The following is a 26173-nucleotide window of genomic DNA, read 5'->3' as shown; positions in this document are numbered from 1 at the left end:
AGGACCTATTAATCACACTGAAATCCAACAGCAGCATAAGTTATGAACTATTTTTCTCTTTTCAGCCAGTAAGATTCAAATACCCAGGAATCATGTTTGATGCAGACTTGTGGCTTTACTATGCAGTGGTTTACACCTTCACCGAACAAGAGAAGATCCAAGTTCGGTCCTGAAAGATGACAGGTTGCACCAGAAGGTCATTCGAAGCAGACCTAAAGTAACCTCTGCGGTGACCCCGTATGTTAAGGAAGCAGCCGAATTTAGCTAATATTAGATTCAGACTAATCCAAACTTTACTTTTTAAGAATATTTATCATAAACCTGGCGGGACTACAGATTAAAATTTGCATGTATGGCTAAATTTCTTAAATTCCTATGATGGATTTAAGTGCTCATGTAAATAATGTGCATTGTCGATATCTTATTCTTGCAACAGTGTATTTATGTTTAACATAGATGACCTGAATGAAGTATATTTACAGAGCATTCAACCAAAAGAAACCCCAGTTTTCACTCTAGTTAAAAATCAATGCAAGTAAATATAACACACTCTTCTAGGTCAGTATTTATTAGCAGATGGTACAGTATTAAAGCCATGAAAGTTGACTCATTTGACCTACTTTTAGAATAGTCTGCAAAACTCTTAGCTATTTGAATGCAAACTCAATGCAATGTAAACGCACTTTGGAAGAACGTGGTCACAAAAACACCTAAATGCCATTTCATCTTGTTAAAAAAAAGACTCCCTATAGCTTCTCACCACTTACTGACCCTTCGATGCGTGTGCATGTCTGTGTGCCGTCCCCGCTGACATTTCCCATTTTACAGAATTCATGTTTAGACAAACTTAAAGTTTGGGATCTCTCCCTCCTGCTGTTTTAACATTACTCACTCTTGTACAGACATTAACACACCTGTTATTTGTTATTGTCCAATATGTAAAATGGATTAGTGGGTCTTTGTGAGCAGTTCCTCCTCCACACTGCGGGATCTTCAGTCATAATTGCTGTGCCTCGATAGCACTCGGCAGGGAAAATCTTGCCAGAGAAAGTTACTGAGTAAGGCTCTCTCCTTGCACAACTATTACTGCCAAGGTGCACTTAACCCCTAATTGCTCCAGTGGAGCTGTGAAGTGATTGACAGTATAAGATTGTGCAGCACTGAGCAGCTCCTTGGTGTGAATGTGTGTAATTGCATGAATGTGAAGTAGGGTGTTATTTTGAAAAAAAAAAGTACTTAGGTGTTAGCCAGCTGCAAGGACCCCTTTCTAGACAGATCTTCCGTCCACTGGCCTTACTTATTAAATGTGAAATCTGTCTTTTTACTTTTTTTTTCTTTAATTACAATACCTATGAAGCATCTGTAGTTCACAGTGTACCAATAACCAGAACTTCTTTCCTGGCTGTCTCAGCAGTAGAATTTGTAGCAGCAATAGTGAAAGGTCTTCTTCTTTATTTTATTTTATTTTATTTTATTTTTTTTGCATAAACATCTTTGGGAATCTTTCTATAAATCTGCAGATGTAATCATGATGTCCTGCTCAGTAATTGTCCTGTCCATTGTGTTTTCTCCTTCAGTATGTGGAGACAATCAGCAGCAAGCAGACTGAGTTGGACACCTTCATTGCTGATGGATACAAGACGGCCTTGTCTGAGGAGCGCCGCAGGTACTGCTTCCTAGTCGACCGTCAGTGTGCTGTGGCTAAGAACAGCAGCGCCTACCATGGCAAGGTAAGATCACTAAATTATCATACCGTTCTGGGTGGAGACTACGGTCTCTTTCCAGATACTGACTTTCTTCCACAGTCATACTTTAATTGGTAATTCTAAATTGGCCGTTGATATGAATGCAAGCCTGAATTGATGTTTGTCTGTCTGCAAACGTCTGTCTACCTTTCTACTTATGACAGCTCCCACTGGTGACCCCAAATAGGATAAATGGTTAAGACAATATTTTATACCTGTATGGTTAGTATTTCCTGTAATAATTTGTTCAGTTATCAAGCGTTTGTAGGCAAGGCTCAGCTCCATGTGGAGCCTAGCCTGTTTTCAGCAGTTGTATTAATTTAGATAATTTGAAACATGTTGTCTGTATTATCTGGTCAAAAAGGGACGTGTGCAGAGCTTTTAAAGTCAGTCTAAACAGCTACTCCCCATCTGTTATCTCAGAGTCATTTTAAGTTTATGAACCACTGTTGTATATATAATTCAGTTGCATTTGTTTTGACCGCTCAAAGGGGCCGCTTTGGTTTTAAAAAATTGATTATCATCGTAGACGGTGCCAAGCTGACAGGTATATTTGAAGCTGTAATCCATCAGTGCACCTGCATGCATCTGGTTGCCTTTTTCTATGTGGAGAACGGCTTCGCTTTTTCAGTTTATTAAAGGCTAATAGGAAAAGACTTTAAAAAGCCAAACCTTGAGTAAGATGGATTGAAATAAATTGCACACAGCCTTTTGCCTGTATTGTTTACAACAGCAGTCACTAGAGAATGTTTAACTGCTTGTTATTTTTCACATTGGTGCTGACATTTGAAGCAAAGAACCTTTGAATCCAAGCAAATATCCCCTCATAGCATACAATCAAAGGTAGTGGAGAGTTGTTATAGAAGGATTTAGTCAATTTATATGTGTGTGTGTGTGTGTGTGTGTGTGTGTGTGTGTGTGTGTTTCTGTGAGCTTGTGTGAACTGCAAACACAAGCCTATCCATTTTTCAAGGATATCAAATTCATGTGTAATGGAGTAAATCTGTCTCCAGGGAATACTGGTGGGTGTAAACCGTCAGCCTGAAGATGTGGCTGGAGGTGTGTGCGTGCGTGCGTGCGTGCACGTGCCAGCTATCCTCCTGCTGCTTTTTTTCCCCATCATGGAGTCTAGTCATTAATCAGGATGGGGGTGTGCGTGGGAAGAATTCACCTTCAGCAACCTGAAGAACCCTCTCCCAGAGGGTTTCTAGTGTGTGTTTGCCTGTGTGTAACACAAAGAAAAAAAAGAGATGATGTGAGCTGCAGATTGGTCAATACACAGTGACAAAATACAGTTTGCGCATACATGTGTGTGTGTGTGTAGGTACCATACAGACATACAAACGTGATCTTGGTTTAACTGCACAGTATTTTGGTAGTTTTAAAAAAGAACAGCCGTGTCCACGGGCTGTGAGATGTTGCAGTGGGCAGCTTGGTTGTATGTTAGCCTGCCTCACCCACGCAGCACATTATCAAAGCTGCACTGAGGGCAGTGGTCAAGGATGCTCTGCAAGGAAATATCTTTGAGGACTTGACTTGTTTTTTTTGTTTTGTTTTGTGTTTTTTTTTTTTTTTTTTTTTTTTTAAGGTGGGGGGGGGGCTGCTTAGCTGAGTGCTTTTTCTCTGGTGACACTGCAGCCACAACAGTATCTCTGCTTTTAACATAAATGTGTTTTTTCTGGTTTCCCCAAATCACTTCCTTTTTCCTATCAGGGTAAAGACCTTCTGACCCAGAAGATCCCAGTGTGGCAACAGGCCTGCTCAGATCCAAACAAGCTGCCGGAGAGGGCCATGCTCCTGGCCCAGCAGATGGGCTCTGCTGCCCTTGGGGGTGCAAGTCCTCTGCATACCTCCAAATCCAATCTGGTCATTTCAGACCCCATTCCTGGGGCACAGCCACTTCCTGTGCCCCCAGAGTTGGCTGTCTTTATGGGTAGTGGCCTTGGACACCCAGCGGTAAGTTTAGAAAATATTTATTTATGTTAATAAGTGAGTTGCTGTTTATTATGTTAGTTAATAGCATTGATTTTCTGCTTGGAAACCTATGAGTCCTTGCATTCCTGTAAAGGCTTTGGCATGCACACCCACACCAGCATTGTTCAGACAAAGAATATTCCAGTGACAAAGGCCTAGAAGAGCACACGGACCAACCCAAAATTTTTATCTGGTTTCCAGTCTCCCCAGAACCCCTACAACCCACAGGACTCAAAGGGACTTCTGCCCCAGTGCTTGATCCCACAGTGCACTTCCGCAGATAGTGATCCTTATATTACTTTTGTAATTTAATTCTCAAATATGATGTCAAAGATTTAAGATTCCTGGCATTTTACATATACTTTAGGCTTATTTTTATAGAGAAAATGAAATTATTTAACTGGAGTTTCTTCACTCCATTTCCTCAAGGCCACCACTGAGTAAGAGCTAGCACTGCTCTCCTTATGTCGGCTCATGTGCTTTTGGCCCTCCATAAGGAAGCAAATCAAACAAACATTTCTCTTTAAAGATGGCACTCAAGTTAATGAGCTGTTAAGCCTTCATTTCATGCAGTGCAGCAACAAAGTAAACTTAGATGAACTTACTAGACTTAATCAGTCACTTTGAAATGTATTTTGTAGGTCTACAGCTCCAGTGCTATTCTGTATATACCAAACTTCATCTTAATCCAAAAAATTAGGATGAACTGCCGCTACAGCATTCCACACTGTAAGCCTTTTTTTTATTGTTCTTAGTGAATCTATGCTTGTTTATTTCAGAGACTGATGGGTCCCGATGGCATGTCCATGGTCAATGGGACAACAGGAGTCCAAGGAGAGGAATACTGGGCAGAAGAAGCAGCAATGTCTATTTCCCAAGTTAGGCCTTCATCCCCTTCAACCCAGGCACAGGTACAGTCCCAGGTCCAGCCCCAGAGACAGGTCAGCGACGTCTACTCCAATACCCTACCTGTCCGCAGGCCTGCCCCCGCCAAGAATAAAAACCCAGTGGGTAAGATGTTATCCAAATACTACAAAACTGTCGAAAGAGGAAAATGGGCAGAATGTTTGAACCTCTTCCTTCATTGAGGAGCATAAAACTTATCATTGCAAATATTTTTCCAATAACGGTGAAACATTACGTTCCAACCTGAATATGGAGTTAAAAAAGAAAAGGTGAAGTTTGCTTTAAAATGTTGATAATATGATCATATGCAAGATTTCAGTTAAGTACAGAATTGTATAACAAAAGCTGCTAATGTTGTTATGTCTGACTGTTGACTGATTCTTCCATGAGTTTGTTCAGCTCAAGTCATTCCAGTAGTCTATGAACAGTTCCTGATGTTAATCATGTTGCTCACATATATCTGCTTTCAAACCCAACAGGAGAGACACGAACCCTGCCTAGATCCAGTTCGATGGCGGCAGGACTGGAAAAGAACGGGCGCTCCCGTGTCCAGGCCATCTTTTCCCACGCTGCAGGTGACAACAGCACCCTGCTTAGTTTCTCCGAGGGAGATGTCATCACCCTGCTAGTGCCTGAAGCGCGTGATGGCTGGCACTATGGGGAGAATGAGAAAAACAAGATGTAAGTAATGTATAATTTATTCTGTTTTGCCCGAATCCAAACTGTAAAATAAGCTAAATGTTTGTCGATTAGGAGCAGCCATAGGCACATGTACATTTAACAAACTCTGCACTTTTAACAGGCGTGGCTGGTTCCCGTTCTCCTACACACGCGTGCTTCCTGACAGTGACAGTGAGAAGCTCAGAGTGAAGTATGCAGGATAAACACTGCCACACTTAATAATTCTGAATGAGACCAAGTCTGAGGCCATTGTTTTCTTACCCCTCCAGCCTGCACCATGGGAAAAGTAGCAGTACAGGGAACTTGTTGGAGAATGATGCATCAGTGCCCACACCGGACTACGGCCTGACTGCCCGACTGCTGGCACAAAGCCTAGCACAGCCCCGCCCACGCCCCTACAGCATGGCAGGCTTTGGCACACAGGTACTGTAACATGTCGCTGTACCTTTTAGTGAACAGTACCATTTCTGCACTTGTTACTTGCTAAATTAATTTGTAGCTCCCACGTGAGTTTGTCTTATGTTGTGTAATTAAATGAGTAATCCTGCAGTAAGTGAAAATCTGACTTTTGCTCACTTTCTGCCATCTAGTGTTTGTATTTAAATACAGCAGATAATTCAGTAGTGGGTCTATGAGCACACAATGACTGCTTAACACTTGTTTTTTTCAGCCTGCTATTGAGGATTATGATGGTCGCTTTGCCACAAGGTAAGTGCCTTTTTTGCCCTACCTACTAAGTATTGATCGATAATGTATGACTGCTACTGCCATCTGAAACACTTGACGCTCGAGGCAGCAAGGCAACTGCTGAACATGCGCATATCCCAATTTAAATGTAGCATACTTTCACTGCTTTCTAAACAGATAAAATTTATTTTACTGAGGAAAAAAAACCTACTAGTACTGGGGTCATCACAAAGTCAGTATGGATCGAAGTGTGATGCCCGAGTTAGTGGTAACAAAGCTCAATTGTTCTGTAAATCTACTTTTATTACTCTTTTTAATTTATTTAGTGTGTTTTTGATTTTTTTTTATGTGCAGGAGTGTTTTTATTTACTTATCTATTTTATACTATTATTTTATTTTATTTATTCATTTTTTACCAATAATCCCAAAGACGGTAGTTCACTACTGATTTCAAACTGTCAATCTTGGATAAATTTGGCCTTTTTTCTTTCTTTTTTTTTGACACAACTTTGACAGTAGGCCACTGATCTCTTCATCCACTAATTGTTTCTAAACTAACGAGAACAAAAGTCCTGCTCTGCCATAGAATTTAAAATTTGCAACTTTGCCATACTGTATGTATGCAGTGTTTGCTTTAAATATTATTTCTTGTGTCGTCTTTATCCTTTCCTCTTTGCTCTTCTTTACTTTTTAAGTAGCTTGTTAAAGTTGAGTAGGGTCAGTATCAGTGTATTGACAGAGTGATTTTTTTTGATCCATTGTGTTTTAACTCTAAACAAGTCCTTGCTGACTCGTCAGGGTAATGTGAGGTTAAGATTCAGAATTATGCTGTGCCTGTTTCTGTCCGATCAGGGAGTGCATCTTTGCGTATATACCTGTCTGTAAATGTGTGTACGTGTGAGAGTGGGAGGGAGGAGAAATGTCCTGGTGTTTGGTGGATTACATGTTGTGACAGTAGACATCACGCTGACTTCATCTCAGTCATCACTGCTTGTCAGCCTGGGGCTTTGGGCACCAGTGTCAAGATGTTTTACATACTCCTGTCTGCTCTAAATGTGTGTGTATTTTTCTTTCTGTATCAGTATTTTGAGACAACTCTGTCCTGCAGGGTGTATTCACCCCAACAGACTAATACTGCATCCCTCCAGCTAAGGAGATGACTTGATGATTTTCTCATCAACAGCAACATATTGGGTTTGTCTGTTTTTCAAAGACTGGTCGAGTCAAACACAATCAAAATATGCACAACAATATCAGCAAACATATCTGCGTAAAAGTGTTGATGAGGGAATTGGAAGTCCAATCTTCTTGATTATGGCAGGTGTGTTTGGAGTTGTAGCTGTGGGTGGGGCAAAATAGATTTCCTGACCCCACCTGCCCTTCTCCTAAACTCTACTCTGCCGCCTTGTGCCTGTCTTGTCTTTCTCCATTTCTCTCTGAGTGTGTCCGACCTGGCAAGCTTCCTTCTCTCTTTGTTCCACAGTGACAGTCCTGATGGCAAATTGATTTCGACTGTGTGAGAACAGACATACAGACAGAAACAGACAGCTCCGGATAGCACAGGGGCCTCTTCCCCCCCCCCCTCCCCCCCATCTTTCCCCCTTCTTAGCCTCCCTCCTGTCCAATTATCTCCACCTCTTCTCCTCTGCCTCCACACACACCCCTTCTCCGAATGGAAGAGGCCAGTTTCATCCCTCCTTTCTGTCCTCTCTTCCTCCCCGGGTCCCTCCTTTCCTCCTTCCGTCCGTCCTGGGGTGCTGCTGGTGGTGGTGTCGGTGTGGACAGTAGCGGTTGGTGGGTGGAGGATTGCGTTGAGCGAGAGAGCCAGAGCGGGGCCTACCTGCTCGGCATGCAGCGATATGGACTCTGAATTCGCTATCACAGTCCACCATCACGGACTGATCTCGCAAGAGACTGCCTTTGCTACTGCTTATCTTTCATGCATGTACATGGTTGTGTCATTTTGTCAAACTAAAGGACATTCATGTACTGTACAAGTGCCAAAAGACTTCAATGTCGATGTACTAAAGCCACTGACTGAATGGCCTTTTTAAGCACAAGTGGGCCCAATATTATTGATTTCCCACCAAACACATACACGCTCAAAAAGCTTTGTTCAAAGTAAGGCTGCACGGCAGATTACTCTGTTTCCATTCTGAGAGTTCCCCTACGTCCTGCTGTGCTTCCTCGTGTCAGTGCTAGATTTTATTTTCCGTCCAGAGGGTGTGTCATATATGCCTTATTTTGCTTTTTTTTTTTCTATTTAATACAGATTTTATGTGCGATGAAGCATTTTTTTAATTGAGCTTCAATAATATACATTATATATAGCTAAATATAAATTGTTTCTGTCCGTCCACTAAATTGCACTGTATTTTTGGTCATCACATGGTATAGTAAAAAAAAGAAAAGCAAATTAAATTAAAATTCCCACTTTTGTCAACACAAACCCTCTTTTTGCCATCCTTTCCTGAACCTGCTGCCACAGTTATTACTTAAATAAAACGCCTCACTCCTGTAACCTTCAGTTTTGTCTTCTTTTTTGTTCTTTCCTTTCCCCCCCCCCCCACTTTTTTTCTTCTAATCCTGAAGGTACAGTTAGCTTGGAAGGGTCCATGATCTTTTGTTGAGTATCCCCAATAACAGCTGTGAATTAGTTTTAGGTTAAATAATAACCACAGCTTCTGCAGCTTTCAGTGTTTATGATTGTATTCCCTGAGTGGCTATGTAGTTTTTTTTGTTGTTTTTTTAATTTATTTTTTTGGTCTTTTCTTTTTTTTTTTAAAAAAAAATATATTGTCCTTGTAAAAAATCAAATCAAATCAATGATAATAATAATAATAAATATTATTATTAAATTAAAAAATTTACATATTTCCAGAAATAATGAAACCTGCTGATTAGTTGAAGTGTTTATCTTATGCATGCTGTGGAGGGAAACCAGAAAATGTAATATTGAGATTTGACCTTGAATGTATGGTGAATTTTTACAAAGGTATTCTAAATAAAACATACATCTATATATTAATAAACAGTGTGGTCTAACGAGAAATCTGTTCTGTCGATGATAATTTCCTTGTTCGGCTCAGAACTGATTCTTTTTATTTTTCACTTTTCCCTCTCAAAACCAACACCTACCTGTGACTCATTTCAAGCCACAACTCTGTTCGGTGCATGCGGTTTCATCCTTACTCACTCCCCCAAGCACCTGTAACATCTGTGCTGCTCTTGATAGCCTGTTGGTGTGTGAGGTGGTGTTGTGTGCACTTTGACCTGAACTCTGCCTGCCTGCTTTCCTTCTCTTTGGTTGTTTTTTAAATATGATTTTGACTTACTTGTGCTTGAGTTGTATTTGGGTCATATAAACAGCAGTGCACACATTTTTTGCAGACGTGCGGTTGATTTTATTTATTTTTATTTACTGTCAGATTTGTTCCCAGTGAGCTTTGCAATTTGAAAGGATTGTAGAGTGCTGTATACAGTATGGCATGTTGAGCATGAAGTGCGTACCTCTGTTTTGCATCCCCCATTTCAGTCGTGTACTGTTATCAGTTTCAGTATGTATGCATTGCACCAGACTAACCAGTGTCCTTACAAAATGTGACCCATGCATGATCTGAGAGATGAGCCATTCAAATCCAAAAGTTCTTTTTACCTTCCAGTTTGGGTCCAGAATTGTCCCGGTTCTGAGGGAACAGGACCTCCGTAAGTCCACCAGTCTCCATCGCCTTTCAGCCAAGCAGTCTCTTATCTTCTGCTCTCTATTACTGTCTGGTTCTCATTGTTGTCATTGGCTGTCTGGCTGCAGTTAAGACGCGGGGAATAGCTGGTCTTTTCTGTCCTTTGGCCTCTTTGGAGTTGGCATCACTTGGTTCTGTCAATCCAGCAGGCCTTGGGTTGTAAAAGAAGTACTTTTATATTTTAATTTATGTATTTTTTTTTTCTTTCTGTGTGTAACCCAACATCATACAGAGAAGACACTAACCCTTCATGCATGCCTATAACACGCTATTTAATTAGAATTTGTTCATCATATGCTTGCTAAATCTCACAAAACTGCAACTTTTTGCTCAACTTACTGTTGGAAACTTTAGGAAGGTAGAAGTCTTTGGGTGTGGTTACATAATTAACCATCTAGATCTTGTACTTTGCTCAAGCTAACTATAAGTCTTGTCTCACCCCTCCTCTCCCCACAGTGACCGTTCCCTGGAGGTCTACCTCCGGCCTTCCTTCTCTGATGACCGAGCTGCACCCATCTTCTACTAGCAGCCTGCTGCCCCCTTTTTACCCTCGCGGGCCTTTCCTTTTTAAAAAGCAAGAGATAATGGCCAACACTGGCAGGTTTCAGTTGTATAACGTTATCGCAAGAGGGCCCAGTGGCTGTGGAAATTCACTTAAAGAATTTCCCATCAATGTTTTTTGCGAATGCTTTCACGAAACATTGAATGTTTTAGTCAGAACAGTGTGACAGTTAGATTTAATTATTTAGATCATACCAATTGTGAATAAGGTATTGCTAATAAGTTTTACTAGTGATGCCAATACATTAATATTTATCTGTACTTCTGTTATGCTATTTTTTTGGTTTCTGCAACACTTTACACTGTAACTTTCACTGGAGGATTATTTGAATTAAGTATCAGTGGAGGGGCACACTGCAATAGTTGCTTACATGAGCTGAGAAAACGAGAAAAGGATGGTTGTAAACAGTCTACCACACATTGCTGTAATGTGAACTGAGTAATTTGAATACTCAGACTGATGGTTGAACCCTGACAGGCGATGAGTAAACTATAATTTTGCTTTTGTTAGGTAATAGTATAGAATTATATATTGACTAGTTGTGATACAGTATACCCAGATTTTCAATGTGGGAACTGTGCCTTCTAGGTGTTCTTTTTTTTGTTTGTTTTTTCTTTATATGCATATGGCGATATCCATTTTGTTCTGTAAAGTGGTTTGAGGGAATATGCATCACAGTTCTATTTGTATTTTTATATTACTGAAAACGTTGATGGGATTATTTCACTTTCTTTGGCTTGAGCAAGCTTTCGTACAGTGCAGGCGCATTTCCACAGGTATAACACGGGAATAAACTGCTACTCTTTCCTTATGTTCAAATTTCAGTAATATCTAAGCTGCCAGATTGCCAGGAGGTTTGTTTTTTTTAATATATATATATATATATAAATACATATATATATTCAGCTTAGAGGGGGTGGTAGCTTATCAGATAAGGTACAGTATTATCATAGCTTTGATCATTTGTTCTCAGTATTTTGCAGTACACTCACCTGGGACACAAGATTAGAGGCATGTTTTTCTTTTCTACAATATGCTGTATGGGGTTAGTGCTGAAAGTGTGGTTGAAAAGTAAGAATGTGTTGTGTGAATGAGCTGAAATGCCTCTTAGTCTCCAGGAAATAAACTGTTACGTCACAAACACCTTTTGTGGATGAGTCGTTTCCACTGAGAATTGCGGTCATGCTTTTACTACATAGCTCATTTAAGAATCAAGTTTCAAATGCTTTTTTTTTAACTTTTATATAGCCCTCACCTCGTCCATGTCTCTCTGTTTGTATTATATCTGTACCGTGCAGAGCATGCATGTAAATTAACTTGTCCAAAATAAATCCATATGGGCACAGACTTCATACTTTTATGTGTTGTGTTTTGTTTGTTTTGCACTTGTTGACATTAATGCAGATAAATATATCACAGACACAAGAGGGGGAAAAGTATTTGGATTTATTTGTTTTGGATAGTACAACAGCCGTGAGTGAGGGATGAATGGAAACAGCAATGATGTTACTACCGGTGCATAGAACAACCCACCTCACCTTCTCCAAAGGCGTCTGCCACTTTAGCCAATGGGCTTTGAAATATCTCTTTGGCAAATTTGAGAGACTATCATCCTGAATTGCATCTTCTTCAAATTCTCTATACAAAAATACTAGCAATGTTTTCTCTTCTTGCAGAACTTCAAAGGCAAGGAAAGAGGAAACTGAATTGGCACTTGGAGCTACAGGAGGATAGAGAGGGGGGAGTGAGCTGCCGATACAGCAGTAGTAATTCAAGTCAAGCTACCTGCTACATGTTGATATAGGATTCATACAATTGTCCTATTTTGAATGTCTTTTTTTTTTCATTCCCTTATCACCTCATACCCGGTTCATTCAGCACTAACATAACAGATGCATAATGGATGAGACCAAGACCTAGATGTAGAAAAGATGCTCGGAAATGATAACTGACATTCAACATTTATAACTGGCATGTTGATACTGACACCACTCAACAGTGGTGACACATCTAAGTCCCTTTTAAAGTCGTTCTACTGATGATCAAATTTATTAAAAAAACCAAAAAAAACCAACAACCCTAAATCTATAAACGGCACATGGACACTAATGGGGGGAATCTCATTGTTCAGCTGATTCGTTGCAGAATGTGGACACGAAGAGCAACATGGGGAACACAAAGTGCTTCAGAAAGGTGTGGAGAGCCGTGGGTTGTCATTAACTAGAGTGAGTGGTGGAGAATATGGTAGTGGTAACATCCTGGTTTTCTGTATTATGTTTCCATTAACATTAAATCCACAAAGTCCCACAATGGTGATTTGGATAACGTGAGAAATTAGGATGAAGCACCTCCAGCTCCACCATCATCACCAGCTATAACTTTTCATTGAAGTCAAATATTTTGTTTGAAAATCCATTGTAGTTTCTTATGTAACAACCATCAAGCACTGTTTTCTGGCACCAACAATGAGAGCCGTAACAGTCTTAAGTTGCCAGAAAATGCCAGATGGTAAGCAGATGGACAAAGGCAGCCAATGAGAGGAGCAGCTATGTCTGTCATTTCGCTTTTTTTTTTCTTTTTCCTTTTTTGGGGGGATTATTTTTATAATTCACAAATCAAAAGAACTGTAAGGTCACGAAAAGGAACTGATGCCGCATTTAGCAAATAAATACTGCGTGTCAAAACTAACATTTCTATTTCTGCAGACAATAACACTTCGCTTTGTATCCACTTTAGGTTGCTATCCGTGCAGCTATTGCTCTTTCGTCATAAAAAATAAATAAAATAATAATAATAGTGTGCAAATCATTCGGGGTACTTCACTACAATATGAGGCACTGTCTCATAAAGGGTCACCAGGGTCAGATGCCCCAAAGGTCGATTAAAAAATAAAACTCTGTAAAACATCTAGATATAATAATGCTGCTTTTTCTGTGTTGAGAAGAACCTGGAATCGACCTTCTCTCATCGTGGTGGCACGGCACTCTCAGTCTTTTGGGTTATCGTCACTGTTCCCTGTGGGACACAAGAGATTGGAAATAGAAGGTAAAAATATTATATTTATTTATTTACCAACTTCACAACAAAAACAATTTAACCAGGAATGCCCTAGATCTACTTTGTCTGTGTAATAAGCCACATCGCTGCAAATATTAGCACTTAAATATTAGATTTTAGGAATCTTTAAATCCACTTTGTCTTTCAGCTGTTTATATTAGCTGCATGTGGATCTTTGCTTACAACATTACAATGGAAGCCATCTTTCAATAGCCAAAGTAGGATCAGTATTTTAAACTGAGGTGACGTTTAGTGGAGTGTCACAATTTTAGTGAAACTTTTACTACAAGTTGGACTAAAAGGCATTTTTACCTTTTGCTGAGCTCATCTGGGAGTCGCAAACATGTGTGATAGAGAATCGTGACACCATAAAACGATTAAGTGCTACAGCGGCTGGTTTAGGTGCCTCGGGACTGTTGGAGAGAGAAGTGGGTGTTAACGCGGGCTCAAGTGTGGTGACAGGTGAGGATGGACAGGGCTCAAAGGACAGGTCATCTTCCAATTCGCAGTTCCCACCTGAATGCACACAGGAAGTCATAATCGCTTTGTTAAATGCAGTGAGAAAAAAAGTGAGGCTTATTCTTTGCAACATATTACATCCTCACCCTCTTCTGATTTGTTTCCATCTGTTTGTTTAGAAACACAGGGTGATTCATGTGACTGAGCTTCAAGTTCAGGGTCAGGTTGGGGCTGCTGGTCAAAGTTTTTTGTCTCTGATGTTTCCTCTCCACTGGCCTCTACTTCTGTTGAGAAGGAATAGTCGGCCAGCTCTCCTGTGGGGCTCTCCTGGAAGGCATGAAAACCAATTAAGTGATTTAATTTAATATAATAATCTCCCCAGTTTGTACAACGTTGACCTATTAAAATATTGTACCTGGTCAAAAAGGAACACTGTGACATCATCAAAAAAAGACACCGCTTTTTTCTTCCTCTCCAACTCCTCACAGAAGGATTCGGTGAGCAGGCCGGGCATCTTCAGGAGGCTGCGGAGGTGTCTAGCCCTGCTGCAGTCACTCACCACCACCGGCACTGTGGTGAAATCCTCCTCACTCTCCTCACTGTCTTCATCTTGAATGTTGTAGGTCCTCAGCTCTTCATCAGAATCGCTATCATCCGAGTCATCTTCATCCTCTGCCTCCTCCAGTGGAGCTCTTACATTCTCTCCACAAAGCTCCAGCAATGATGAGGAAGTGGACAGGTCAAGAGGACCATTGGATTCTCCACACAAACTGTCTTGTGAGTCACATTCCTCTGCATCTATGTCCTCAAATTCTTCCTCATTTATTCTCGCACCATCCCCTCTGTCGTCTGTCTCCTCGTTGACATGACTGAATTCGGGTAGCTCCTCCTCCTCTGTGGAGCCATCACCATGTTCATTTTCTTTGGGGGACTCGTCATTGTCATTGTTGGTTATGGTGGAGCCAGTATGCAATGACTGGGAATTGGAGCAGTCTTCTCTCCTGCTCCCGTCTTCCCGGGCATCCTGGACAGTGGAATTTGGCTGAGATCCAGTGGCGGGGTTAAGCTCTGTGGAAGGTTCGTCTTCTGAGTGCTCTGTCTCCAACCCAAGATCATCATCTGCAGGGGCGGTCTCTTTGGTCAGGCAGCCACCCATCTGTGGAGGAAATGGTGACAGCATAGACAACCCAGGGGTGGGAAGAGAATGGGGTGAACTATTGTCAGCCTCTGAGAGATTCACCAAAGCACAACTTTTGATGTGTCTCAGATTTGTTAAAGTTTCCCCATTAGCAAACTTCTTTTCTACAGCATGATTATTTCCTAAAAGGCTTGGTTTCTCAGCAGGGGGGTGACAGTTACGTGGACCTGCAAAGAACTTACTGCCGTCCTCTTGGGGACTCCTCTCATCATAGTCAGAAAAATAGGCTGAGTCCCTGTAGGGGTTCTTCTCGGTTAGACTTTTTAACTGTACCTCTGAGTTGCTTGTGGAAGTGCAGACCCCTTGTCCTAAACCCACCTGCAAAACAAGCTCGGATTCTCCGCCCAGCCTAGGGCTCCTCTCACCACCCAGGGGATCTCCAAGCTCTTTAAAAATAAACTCTGGAGATTCGTTGTTCTCTGTGTCATAGCCGCTATCCAGTGATTTGGGCAGGACTGGGATATTGAAGGGATCAGGGCTTAAGGGGCTTGCCATTGATGAAAACATGTTGTTGGTGTCTAAAGAGTCACCAGCTGTCTCTGGCTTCTTCTGCGGGCTGAGCTCTTCCTCCTCTATCTCAGCATAGTCGAGGTTGAAGTCTGCAAAGATCCCTGAAGTAATATCTGTAATGTCATCTTCTTCCTCACTGTAGTCACCAAGTTCAACCAGGCATATGCTGGAGTCTCTTACGCCAACTCCTCTATCTAATGTTCTGCTTCTCTCAGGTGAGTCTGCATAGTTTAGCTTCTTGTCGCTCAGATCAAAAGATACTCCTGTCGAAATGCCCTCCCACATCTTACTTCTCTGCTTATCTGACAGTTGTCCTGCTTGACTAGCCTGAGGCTTCCTAAAAGAGGATGGTGATTTTATGTGGCTTGCCTCAGGTATCATTGCAGGATACGTTCTCTCTCCATAAAGAAATGATTGCGTTTCATATTTTCCACCCTCTCTATCTCTGGTATTTATTCTTGCATCTGTGAGAGAATTGGTACTTTGCACATTATCTTTAGTTGTGTTCCTTTCCACTTGAAAGGCATCTTCCTCTTTTTCTTGGTGGCATAAGTGAATGTATGAGCCTAAATCAGTTGGTTTGCTACAACTATTACAGTCAGATCCTCTTCCTCCTCCTTCTGAGGCATCACAAGATCTGGAGCTGTGGAAAGTTCTGGTGGAAACTTTGGTTAAAGACCATAATTCAGTTGTGTTTGACTGACTGGTATACTGCAGATCCAGACAGCTGTCACTTCCACTGCCTGTCTGCCTTGTGTCAAAGCTCAGGCTGTTATTGTTTGCAGAATGGTTTGAGATCCAGTTTGTGGCCTCTCCCTCGGAGAAAAGGTCATCCTCGATTTCTCCACTTCTCTGTTGACCCAAAAGCACGCCGTCAGCAGTTCCTGCATCAATTCCGATGTGGTTAACAATAGATGGTCTCTTTCTAAGATGACCTACCATATTATGGCAGCTTTCATTAACTGTGCTATGATTTGTGTTTGCTTCAAGGTAGGGATCACAGAACCCTAAGCTGGGGCTACTGACTGCTTGTGATAAACTGCGTGGGTTCTCTAACTGCTCCTTAGACTCTGCTGGCCTTTCTGCAGAGTCATTGAGATTGGACGAAAGGCAATTTTGGGAGTGGCCTAATTGTGGGGGGCTGGTGCTGTATATGTGTCTGAGCAGTGGTTCCCTGGTTAGCTGGCTAGTGGGACTTGAATCAGAGTCATAGGCAGTGGATTTGATGTTATCAGCAGTAGACCAGTATGCGCTGGGTTGTGCTGTGGTTGAACAAGTTTCACTCTCAGATAACAATCTGCTGTCACTGACTTCTAATCCTGGGCTGTAGTCCAAATTGCTGTCATCCAGGTTAATGTTACACTCTACTGGTTCCTCTATGCGAATGTAGTACTCACTGCTGACTGAGGGGCTGTGGGCACTCAATACTGGAACCACACTCGGGTGTTGGGGTTCATAATAGGATGGGGACATGCTTGAGGTAAGGCTATCAGTCTTGCAGCCCCCTGTGGTGCTTCCCTTGCTTGAATAGTAGATATCCTGGTAATGTGGGTTCCCTTGGCCCAGTGGACCACTGGTGGAGGAGGAGCAGTAGGGTTGCTCAGCTCGGGCCTGCTCCCATTTGTATTCAAAGTTGAGACCGTGGCTGGTCTCTGTGACAGTCAGTAGGTCATCACCTGTGTCAGAGTGGAAGCTGTCAGAGAAGTGCTCCAAGAGGGGGAAGGAGGATGAAGCAGAGGAGGCCAGCTCCACTGCTTGAGTTTGGTCTGTATTAGGGGCATCAGCTGAGGCTGGTGTAGGGGTTAGAACTAGAGCTGTGGATGTAGCTGTGTGAGAGGTGCTGCCAAGCAAATTGGGTCTCAAGGCATTCCAGCGTTGCTCAAAGTCTTCCTCAGCTTCACTGGAGCCTTTGGCACACAAGTATGTGACCAGAAGGTGTACTTCCTCACTGCTGGGTCTCAGCTCTGGCTGCAGCCAGCAGAACTGCATTACCTCGTACCTGAACGGAGAAGAGGGACCGAAAAGACCACACACACCTTCAGGCTGGAAAACACTTATTGGTATCCTAAGATATTTTTGTTAAAAAAAGGAGAAAAGTTCAGAAGCAACATTTAAAAAAAAGGTAATATAAGGAGAACTTCAAAGTCAGCACTTTATAGCAACACCTAGCACTTATTTACTGCACTAGTCAATAGCATATACAGCATAGTATATGAAGGAGGTGCAGTGGAGATGCTGACACAGTTAGAAGATGTTTATGCTTTTCTTTGTGCATCTGTGTGGCTTCTCAGTGTTTGTACCAAATAGTTTAATTCCTTAGGGAGCAGTTTTGAAATAAAAAATAAATAAAAAACAATATCTGGCAGGCTTCCCAGGTAAAGATGAATGAGGTGATTCGGATCTGGTCGATGCCAAGGGGATCATAAAGAATAGGGAGAGTATTGATCATCTGCCCTTGGTAGCAAAGACAAATGTTGCTACAATGGACTTGTATCAAAATAAATAAAAAAGATATAAAACGGGAAAAATAAGGTTGTTAGAAACTCATTGGTCAGTTTGAACTGAAGGCTTACCAGCATCTAGAATCTATTTTGTGTGGCATCACTAATGTATAAGCTACTAGTCTTTTCTGAGTGTCAGTATTCACTGTATGTACAGTAGGTTCTCCTGAGTGTAGTTATGTGTGGATGTCTTACCAGCGGTCAGCCAAGGGGAACTGGAGCTGGGGTTTGGGTAGTTTAAGCTGCTGTTCCTTCACAGCATATGTCAAGACCTGTCTGTCAGAATAGTGTCTATATGGCTGGTTTCCCAGCTCAAACAACTCCCACAAAGTCACTCCAAATGACCTGAAACACACAAAGAAATATTTTAGGTTGGTCACTTCACATATTCTGGATAGAAAAACTTTCCAAACAAACTGTTCCACTCATTCGGTAACCCTTCAGACGGCTTGCCTTAAGTATGTGTGAACTCGAACTGTAGCTTCGATAATCTGCAATAAAAGCTTGCATTTCTCTCCCTTTACATAACTCACCATATGTTGCTGCTTTTGGTTTGGTCAACAACCAACAGGTTTCCATGGACCTCATCTATGAGTTCAGGTGCAATCCAGCGCAGGGGTACCCAAATCTGGTCTTGTGTTATATAATAGTCATCCTACAGAATTAAAAAGAGATATTGAGTACTAGGAGCATTACTAGCAGTCTTTAAAAATTACAGATATTTCAAAAGACTGACCTTGTACCGACTGTGGGAAAGTCCATAGTCTCCAATCTTAACTGACATTTCTGATGTTAGGAGGCAGTTTCGCAAGGCCAGGTCACTGTTGAAAATAAAAAACAACCAACCCCCCAAAACTGTTAAATAGAGAGATAAAACAATGCCACTTTTATTCAGAAAGACGCACTATGTGCAACAATGTAGTTGTTATTGTTTTCCCCTAATTAACTCTCTGTCCATGTGTGTGTTACAGTCTAAGCCTGTTCCTTAATAATTTAACTTTTTGGTATTTTTATGTTTAAAAAAATGTTTCTCTTGGGATCCGATCTAGTTTAAAAAATTGCAGCTGAAGTGTCTTGAGAAGAGTCTGTGTGATTTTTCTTTTAACCTGCACTAGAATGTTGGCACTTCTTTTTTTACAGCAACATACAGTAATGTTGTCAGTTAAAATTCAGTGATAAATGACAGAATTATACAATTAGAGTAACATACATATCACCTAAGTGCGTAAACACACTCACAATTAAGTCAGTAAGTGGAATCTCACCTCCTCCACAATGGGAGCTTTCAGCCTGGCAGTCACTAATTGGTTGCTATGGCCACCACCACTGCATGGATGGTGGAGTGAGAGCGAGAGGGGCTCGCCCCCAGCAACAAAATCACTGATGCTGGAGTTTGTGACAACTACTCAGGCAGCACCAGGATGTTGTTGCCAGGAGAGACCAACAGGTGGCGCACAAACCATTCAAGTAGATTCTTCCTTTTAAAGCTCAAATTGCAGAAGGTAAAGGGAGCGGGACTGACACACGTACCTGTGGATGAAGTTGTTTTTGTGAAGGTGCAGAAGCCCTGAAGCAATGTCACATGCCATTCTCTGGAGGATCAACGGGTCAGGTGTCTCAGAATCAGCTACTTGACAGCTGTGGAGGTAACTCTTCAGATCACCCTAAGAGGGGAAAAAATATGAGAACATGAGACACACTGACTTTTCTTTAATTCTGCAAACAAAACTAAACAAAGAAATTTAAAAAAATATATATGAAGGACTGAACAAACAAAGTTGGTCATTAAAATGTGTCTTACCATAGGGCAAAACTCCATGACCAACAGAAAAGGAGTAACCTCTGTACATTGTGCCAAGCACTGCAAGAGGGCAGGGTGCTGGAGGGTCCTGTGAGACAATTTTAGAAGGTATGATTGTGCAAAAACCATACCGGTAATAAAATAAAAACGTGTGGAGTTTCTGAAGTTTGATAAAACTGACCGGTATGGCTGGACCTCTTCAAGAAATTGCATCTGGTCCTGGACACTGGCACTGGCCTTCAGCTCCTTCACCACCACCTGCGTGGTGCTGAGGCCTGCATTGACCTCGCCCAGCAGAACCTGCAAGATTTAGCCAGCATCGATAAACTGTAGATTTAGAAACCAAAGTAAACATAAACTAGGAATGGAAATAGTGTGCGAAACAATCCAGGAAGCAAGGTAAAATGTAGGGAATCTAATGTGGCTGTGTATTTCAACTCTTCCCCTGTGGAATAAACTCCCCAATCGAATTAGCCTCACTGGAGCATTCAATATAAGAGTAGAACACATTTTAAAAACCACGTATTATAGTAAGGAAGCTGCTGTTTAAACTAGAATATTAAAATAGTAATATTGAGTGCAAAGGTGTTTAAAATCCCTCTATCTAAAAACTGACTGAGTGTATGCTTTCAGAACTAAATAAAAGTTTTACCTTGCCAAACCAGCCATTTCCAATCTCCTTCAGATAGAGCAGACTGTGGCGTCCAAGGTCTGATGATTTCAGCAGTTGGACTGGAAAAGAGCAATAAGAAAGACATACAGTAAGATTACTCTCAGACAGGAAGAAAATGACGGCTTTAGCATCAAGGAAGTGACTAAAAGAAAAGGAATCTTACAAGAACAATTTTCAACGCACTGAACGAGGTAAACGAGAAAAATCGAAAGTTAAGAATGCTCTCTGCAGAAACAAAAAGAAGCTGAGCTCCACAGCAGAGAAAAAGAAAACTGAAAACACAGATAAGGCAAAAATACAGAAACCTCTCTGAGCAAAAGAATACATTTCCTAAATAAAATGTCACATTTACTGAAGAGAAGCTTGCCTGAAGCCAAATAAATGTTTTACTTTCCATATAAATTAAAGTGTCCTTTAAGAACAAAGAATTTTTTTGTCACGACACAAATTGCAGCAACACCATAATTCTACAAATCATCCATCTTATGCACAAAATCAAATACCTCCATGGATCTTCATATTTTAAGTATGAAGATGTTGAAAAGGACGATGATGATGGAGCAGCGGAGCGGCCAGCCACTCTGAGCACCGTCACAGCGACTGAGTCCGAGTCCCAGGCTGAGATGAAGTACTGGTTCAGAGTGTGAGAACCAAGAGCCCGTGGCCCCGGCCCCAGCCCCAGGCAACTTAGCCTCATTGTGTGTATGTGAGAAGGAGCCCACGGTCACAGTGTGTGTGTGAGCGCCTCGGCAGGATTTAACCCTCCGAGCCCTTGCACAGCTGAACAAGCTCACCGCGTTGCCTCTCCCCGTCTCCACCGAGCTCATCCTCCAACTGGGACACATAGAAAAACACATACTGTCCTCATCTAAAGCTCTCCAGCTGTCGAGCAAAGGCCGAAATCCCTGCTTCCTATATAGGCTTCCAGCTACAGTACACAGAAGAGCAGACAATCTTTAAGTCCGATCTACTGAACAAAAAAAAAAAAAGATGAGATGAGATTTCTGCCCTTGCTTCTGGTCATGTATCCCGCCTGATGTGACTGTCATGTATGTTGGTTGTGTGCCGTTTGACACGCCACCTCTATGTGCAGCTTCAAGACACCCAGGAGTGACATAAGGCCCCCATAATGCCCCCCTATCACCCAGGACAGCAGCATTCCTCAGCCAAACATGACACAAACACTGCTCTGTCCACAAAAAAAGACCTCTGTCATACGCATTCACCACCCCTATCTCTCTGCTCTTAGGTCCTGGTGCATGCCACCACCCTTCCCCTGTCTTTCCTCATTCTGTCACAGACCCCTCACTGTATTCTCCTCATAATGCCAGTCCTCCGCTTGCGCGTTCCATGGACGTTTTAGCCAGGCCTTATGCTCCCCCACTGCCCAGCCGGTTTAAAACAGGCCCATTGTTTGGTTCGCTCACTCACACACACATTCACAGTGTCTCCTGGTACCCAGTGCACCAAACACACACTTGCAGACACACACACACACAAAAGTGGCACACAAGGCCCATTCTCCACTGGATCGCTGGACAGAGGTTGTGTCACAGTGATAACAGAACAACACTTCTCCACCCCAGCCTCCAAGCCTCCACTACCCCTGCTCGACAGAGCGACAGAGAGAGAGAAATTAAGAAGTCATATTATTCCAAATGTGGAATTTATGAGCGTGAGTGTGCATTCTTGTCCTACTATTGGCATTTCTTGAAAAGATGCAACTGAAAATACATGCTAACACTTTAAACATGGACTTTGAGTCAGCTTTGAGCTTCTATAGGGAGTCTGAAAGTTTGACATGATCTGTTAGACAAAAGATTAGAGCAACAAGTGGAAAAGAAGAACTCTCAGATGGTTAAAGGCAAACATTGTGCTGTGTGTTCAAACTGATGTATGGGTTCATATAGAAAATATCATCCATGCCTGGTGTATAAAATATACTACTGGTATTTTCTTACCAGTAGTGAGGATAATTCATTCACCCCATGCATGCTAGTGTGAGGGTAGGCAGTTTATGACACGTGAAGGAGCTTCTGATGATTATGTATGGGTAACAACAAATGTAAAACATATATTCAGAAAAACCGAAAATATCAATTTTAAAGGAAATATACATTCTGTGTATCTTCAGTGCTTAATTGTGTGAAATATACATGTAAAAAAGTAAATCCAATAGTACAAAAGGTTCAACTATTTATAAAGAGGAATGAGTCATAGAGTGTTCTCCCTCTGAATCACTGGAAGGAGTCAATATCACTCTTTTCACGATCTCGCCTTTCGCCATTTACCCATTCCTCACCCTGCAACACCTGGACCAATCATACAGCAGTAGCTATGGGGGAAAGAGGCGAGAATAGTGATTGGCTGTGAGCCTGAGGCTGCCTTGTCCAATCATTGCTGACGCTTACATCCTGGGACGCTGAGCAGCAACTCACCTCCCTTCTAGCTGAGCACAGTGCAGCGCACACAGCCAGTGAGTCATACAGGGTGAGGCACTTTGAGCACCCAGGATCTGACTTGCACTGAGATCGACAAATATATACACGTCACATCAAGGCGAAACCGCACTTGAACATCCCGCGTCTGAGGTAGAATGTCGTGAAATAACACAAATATAGAATTATCAACTAAAAATACCAAAATAACATGAAACACTGTTCTAAAATAAGATGATAAAAACAGAAAAAAACAAACCGCATTCATGAGCTGGAACATGGATTTAACCCTCATCTCATTGCCTGGGTTCCATGCAGATCACAGAGCATAATCTTTGACATATCTCACTTTTTCTCGTATTTTCATGACTTTTTTAGGCAATTTGTTCCTAATGATTCCACGCCCCTGTTTTCCCTTTTTTGCTTTAATTAGTGTTTTTTAAAAATACATATGTTCTGGGGTCTCAGGAGACCCCAATTACACCTAAGCAGTTTTTTTTTTTTTTTAAATAGAACTATTTATTTAGTCAATGTTTGCCATGAGTCTCAAATGGGAGTATCACACAGTTTTCACAGAGGCGGAGGCACTCTAGCAGTGATTTTAAAGAAGAAAAACTCAGATGTCATTGCCAGATGGAATCTTATCAGAACATTGGAGACATCGCCGTCTACATGTCTACCTGAGACAGATAGATGCCCTGGTCCTGCCACATATGAAAAGGAGGGCTGATACTGTTGCATTGCAAGCCTCAATCTGAGCAGCAATGACCCCCCCTGGGCAAAACTCCATCTGCTGATGTGACTGTCAAATGCTAGGCTGGACAATCTAAAAGGTGTTACCTTTGCTGCTGAAAGCAGAAACTGTTTGCTTCCCCTGTCACATGCCAACATGCCCTGAGCAAAGCATGAGGCTAATTGGGTGCTACAGTGTAACTGCCTGGATTTTGTGTTTGTTTTTTGCTAGTTCCAGTCTCTGTTAAACTGAAGTTAGAGTCGGTTTACATTTCCAGCAATAAGTCAGACTTGCTTCAGTGGGTGTTGGTCGATTCTGTTCATGGACAGAATTTCTGGGTGCAGCCGGGGGGTGGAGGGTGTCAGGTTCAGTAGTCTCAGGATCTCGTTTCTGTTTTTCGCAAATGATGTGGTTTTGCTGGCTTCATTGAGCCATCACCTTTGAGTTTGTTCTTGGCCTGTTTGCAGCCAAGTGTGAAATGGCTGGGATGAGAATTAGAAGCTCCAAGTCTAAGGCCATAGTTCTCAGCTGGAAAAGGGTGGAATGCCCACTCCACTTCAGAACAAGCGGCTGCCCCAAGTGCAGCAGTTTAAGGTATCTTAGTGTTTGTACACGAATGAAGGGAGAGTGAAGGAGGAGACTGACAGATAGGAGAATTCTTTGCAGGCACTGAGCATATTAGTGAATCTATCAGTTTAATGGTCAGTGTAAGTTCCTACATTCTCGTATGGTTATGAGCTCTGGGCAGTGACTGTTTATATAACTAATAATGCTTTGAGTAGCAATAAGGTGTGATATTATCATTGTTTTGCTATTATATTTGCCTCTTGGAGTAAATTGCAGGGTTTTTGTTTTTTGTTGGGTTTTTTTCGTCTTTGTTTGTTCGTCACATCAGTCCATGTATGTTAAATATGTTGGCAGGATGAGGGTTGAAAACACTGCTGTAGCAGTCTCATGCAATGGGGTTAGGTCAGATCCTTTTTTTACATTTGCGAAATTATGCAGCAGGTCAATTTCTATATATGTTGCACAGTAGTTACATATCGCTCTTTTAGTGAGACACAGGGTAAGGGAGAAGAAACAAATAAAAGACTAAAAATGAAGAAGGCCAACTGAGCTTGGCAGAATTAGCTCAGTTCATATCTTCTACACGAATAAAACCAGTGAGATGTTCCACAATCCACTTGAGAAATGTAGCCTTTGTTACATCTCTTAGAATGGCTTAAAAGAAGTAATGGAGGTCAAGAGGACTGAAAAAAAAAAACACCAAGCAAACCCAAGTTAATAGTTCAAATACTCCAATACATCACCTAGAAGTGTTATTTGTGTATGCTGTTGTGCAGTTTCTTACTGGATCTGCCAGGTTGTTTGGAGACAGGCAGGGAGACCTCGGTGAGTGGAAGGATGTAAACCTCGGGGCCATTCTGGGAGGAAGGCGAGGCCAGGGCGGAGAGATCTGCCTGGTACTCCTCTCCCTCTGTGTTTTCAAACTCCTGGCGCAAAGAAACACGCTGGGATTAGTCATCCACTCACAGTCGTCCTTCCACTGAAATAGTGGGAGACAATGGTTCAACTGTGAAGACATTCAAATGCACTGAGGCACTTCCACCTACCCATATACATTAGTCATGTACATTGTAGGGTGCATTGTGTGGGACGCTGTGGGGGAACACATAAATGCATGCCACTATTCAAACCGTATACACAAAGCCTGTCTTTATTTCCTCCCTCCAGTGTATTTACTTTCTTACACAGCTGAACATCAGAAACATAATTCTTATTTTCAGGTTTTGTTTTGTTTTTTATTCACAGAGAAAGAAACTTTGTTGTTGAGTACATTTTATCTCATAGAGACTTGTTCTAATAGATTTAACTTTGAAAATTACATCAGGATTCGCACTAACAGGCCTCATGGGAAACAACTGTGTTCTGATAGCTGTGAGATTTAAACTGTGCTATTACATCTGCCACTACAGTGTTTGAATGAGGGAATATTTAAGCAAATTTACACATCCATGTTTCATTATATATTTTTTGTTTATCTGAACACATACGTGTGTGTGTGTGTATATCTACATATATATTCGTATCTGTAAATGAAAATATATGTAGTGTGTATATATTGTTTTTTGTTTTATATGTCTGAAACAAATAAAGATACAATACAATACAATACAATGATCTCAGTTTTCCCTGGTGTTTCCGTCTGCACAGTTTTATGCGACGCAGTCTGTATTGCACACTACACACAAAAAAGCTATTCACACAGTGTACACTGAGCCACTATAGCACATTAGGAGGAAAAGGAAGCGAATATAATCAGCTATAAAAAACAAGCAAACAAACAAAATGCTAATCCCCTCCTCCAAGAGGCAAAACTCATGGAAGATGATGATCCTCTCTTTCCATTTGCTATACACCATATCCCATATCTTCCACTCTGCCACTTATACTTCATCCTAAAAATGGACTCTCTGGTCTGCTGCAGTGTCCTTGCACTTCAGCTGC

At 41.7% G+C, this 26173-nt stretch overlaps 2 protein-coding genes across 11 annotated transcripts in view; one reads left to right on the top strand and one right to left on the bottom strand.

The window, feature by feature from the left end:
• Positions 1–11647, top strand: part of LOC146576262 (BAR/IMD domain-containing adapter protein 2-like) — a 51417-nt gene extending 39770 nt beyond the window's left edge. Inside the window, exons 7-15 of one of the 5 annotated variants that reach the window (XM_085271392.1) lie at positions 1578–1730; positions 3459–3701; positions 4499–4730; positions 5105–5306; positions 5428–5496; positions 5576–5729; positions 5977–6014; positions 9656–9698; positions 10190–11647. In XM_085271392.1, the coding sequence (XP_085127518.1) occupies positions 1578–1730; positions 3459–3701; positions 4499–4730; positions 5105–5306; positions 5428–5496; positions 5576–5729; positions 5977–6014; positions 9656–9683 (1119 nt within the window). In that variant the 3' untranslated portion in view covers positions 9684–9698; positions 10190–11647. The other 4 variants (XM_085271390.1, XM_085271393.1, XM_085271389.1 and 1 more) reach the window with 4 other exon arrangements.
• Positions 11648–11722: 75 nt separating this feature from the next.
• Positions 11723–26173, bottom strand: part of LOC146576261 (serine/threonine-protein kinase LMTK1-like) — a 37725-nt gene continuing 23274 nt past the window's right edge. For 4 of the 6 annotated variants that reach the window (XM_085271383.1, XM_085271386.1, XM_085271384.1 and 1 more), the window contains 12 exons: positions 25017–25158; positions 20474–20553; positions 20003–20121; positions 19822–19909; positions 19551–19684; positions 18757–18841; positions 18554–18675; positions 18216–18365; positions 14227–17518; positions 13958–14138; positions 13665–13868; positions 11723–13310 (listed from right to left, as the gene is read on the bottom strand). In XM_085271383.1, the coding sequence (XP_085127509.1) occupies positions 13282–13310; positions 13665–13868; positions 13958–14138; positions 14227–17518; positions 18216–18365; positions 18554–18675; positions 18757–18841; positions 19551–19684; positions 19822–19909; positions 20003–20121; positions 20474–20553; positions 25017–25158 (4626 nt within the window). In that variant the 3' untranslated portion in view covers positions 11723–13281. Of the gene's footprint in view, positions 13311–13664; positions 13869–13957; positions 14139–14226; positions 17519–18215; positions 18366–18553; positions 18676–18756; positions 18842–19550; positions 19685–19821; positions 19910–20002; positions 20122–20473; positions 20554–20997; positions 21626–25016; positions 25159–26173 lie in introns of those variants that run through there. The other 2 variants (XM_085271388.1, XM_085271387.1) reach the window with 2 other exon arrangements.

The sequence above is a fragment of the Mchenga conophoros genome, linkage group LG4, assembly GCF_057382185.1.
Source record: "Mchenga conophoros isolate Kocher_MC1m ecotype Shallow Benthic linkage group LG4, M_conophoros_male_GT1.1, whole genome shotgun sequence".
Taxonomy (NCBI): Eukaryota; Metazoa; Chordata; class Actinopteri; order Cichliformes; family Cichlidae; genus Mchenga; species Mchenga conophoros.
This window is presented reverse-complemented; position numbering and strand designations above follow the sequence as displayed.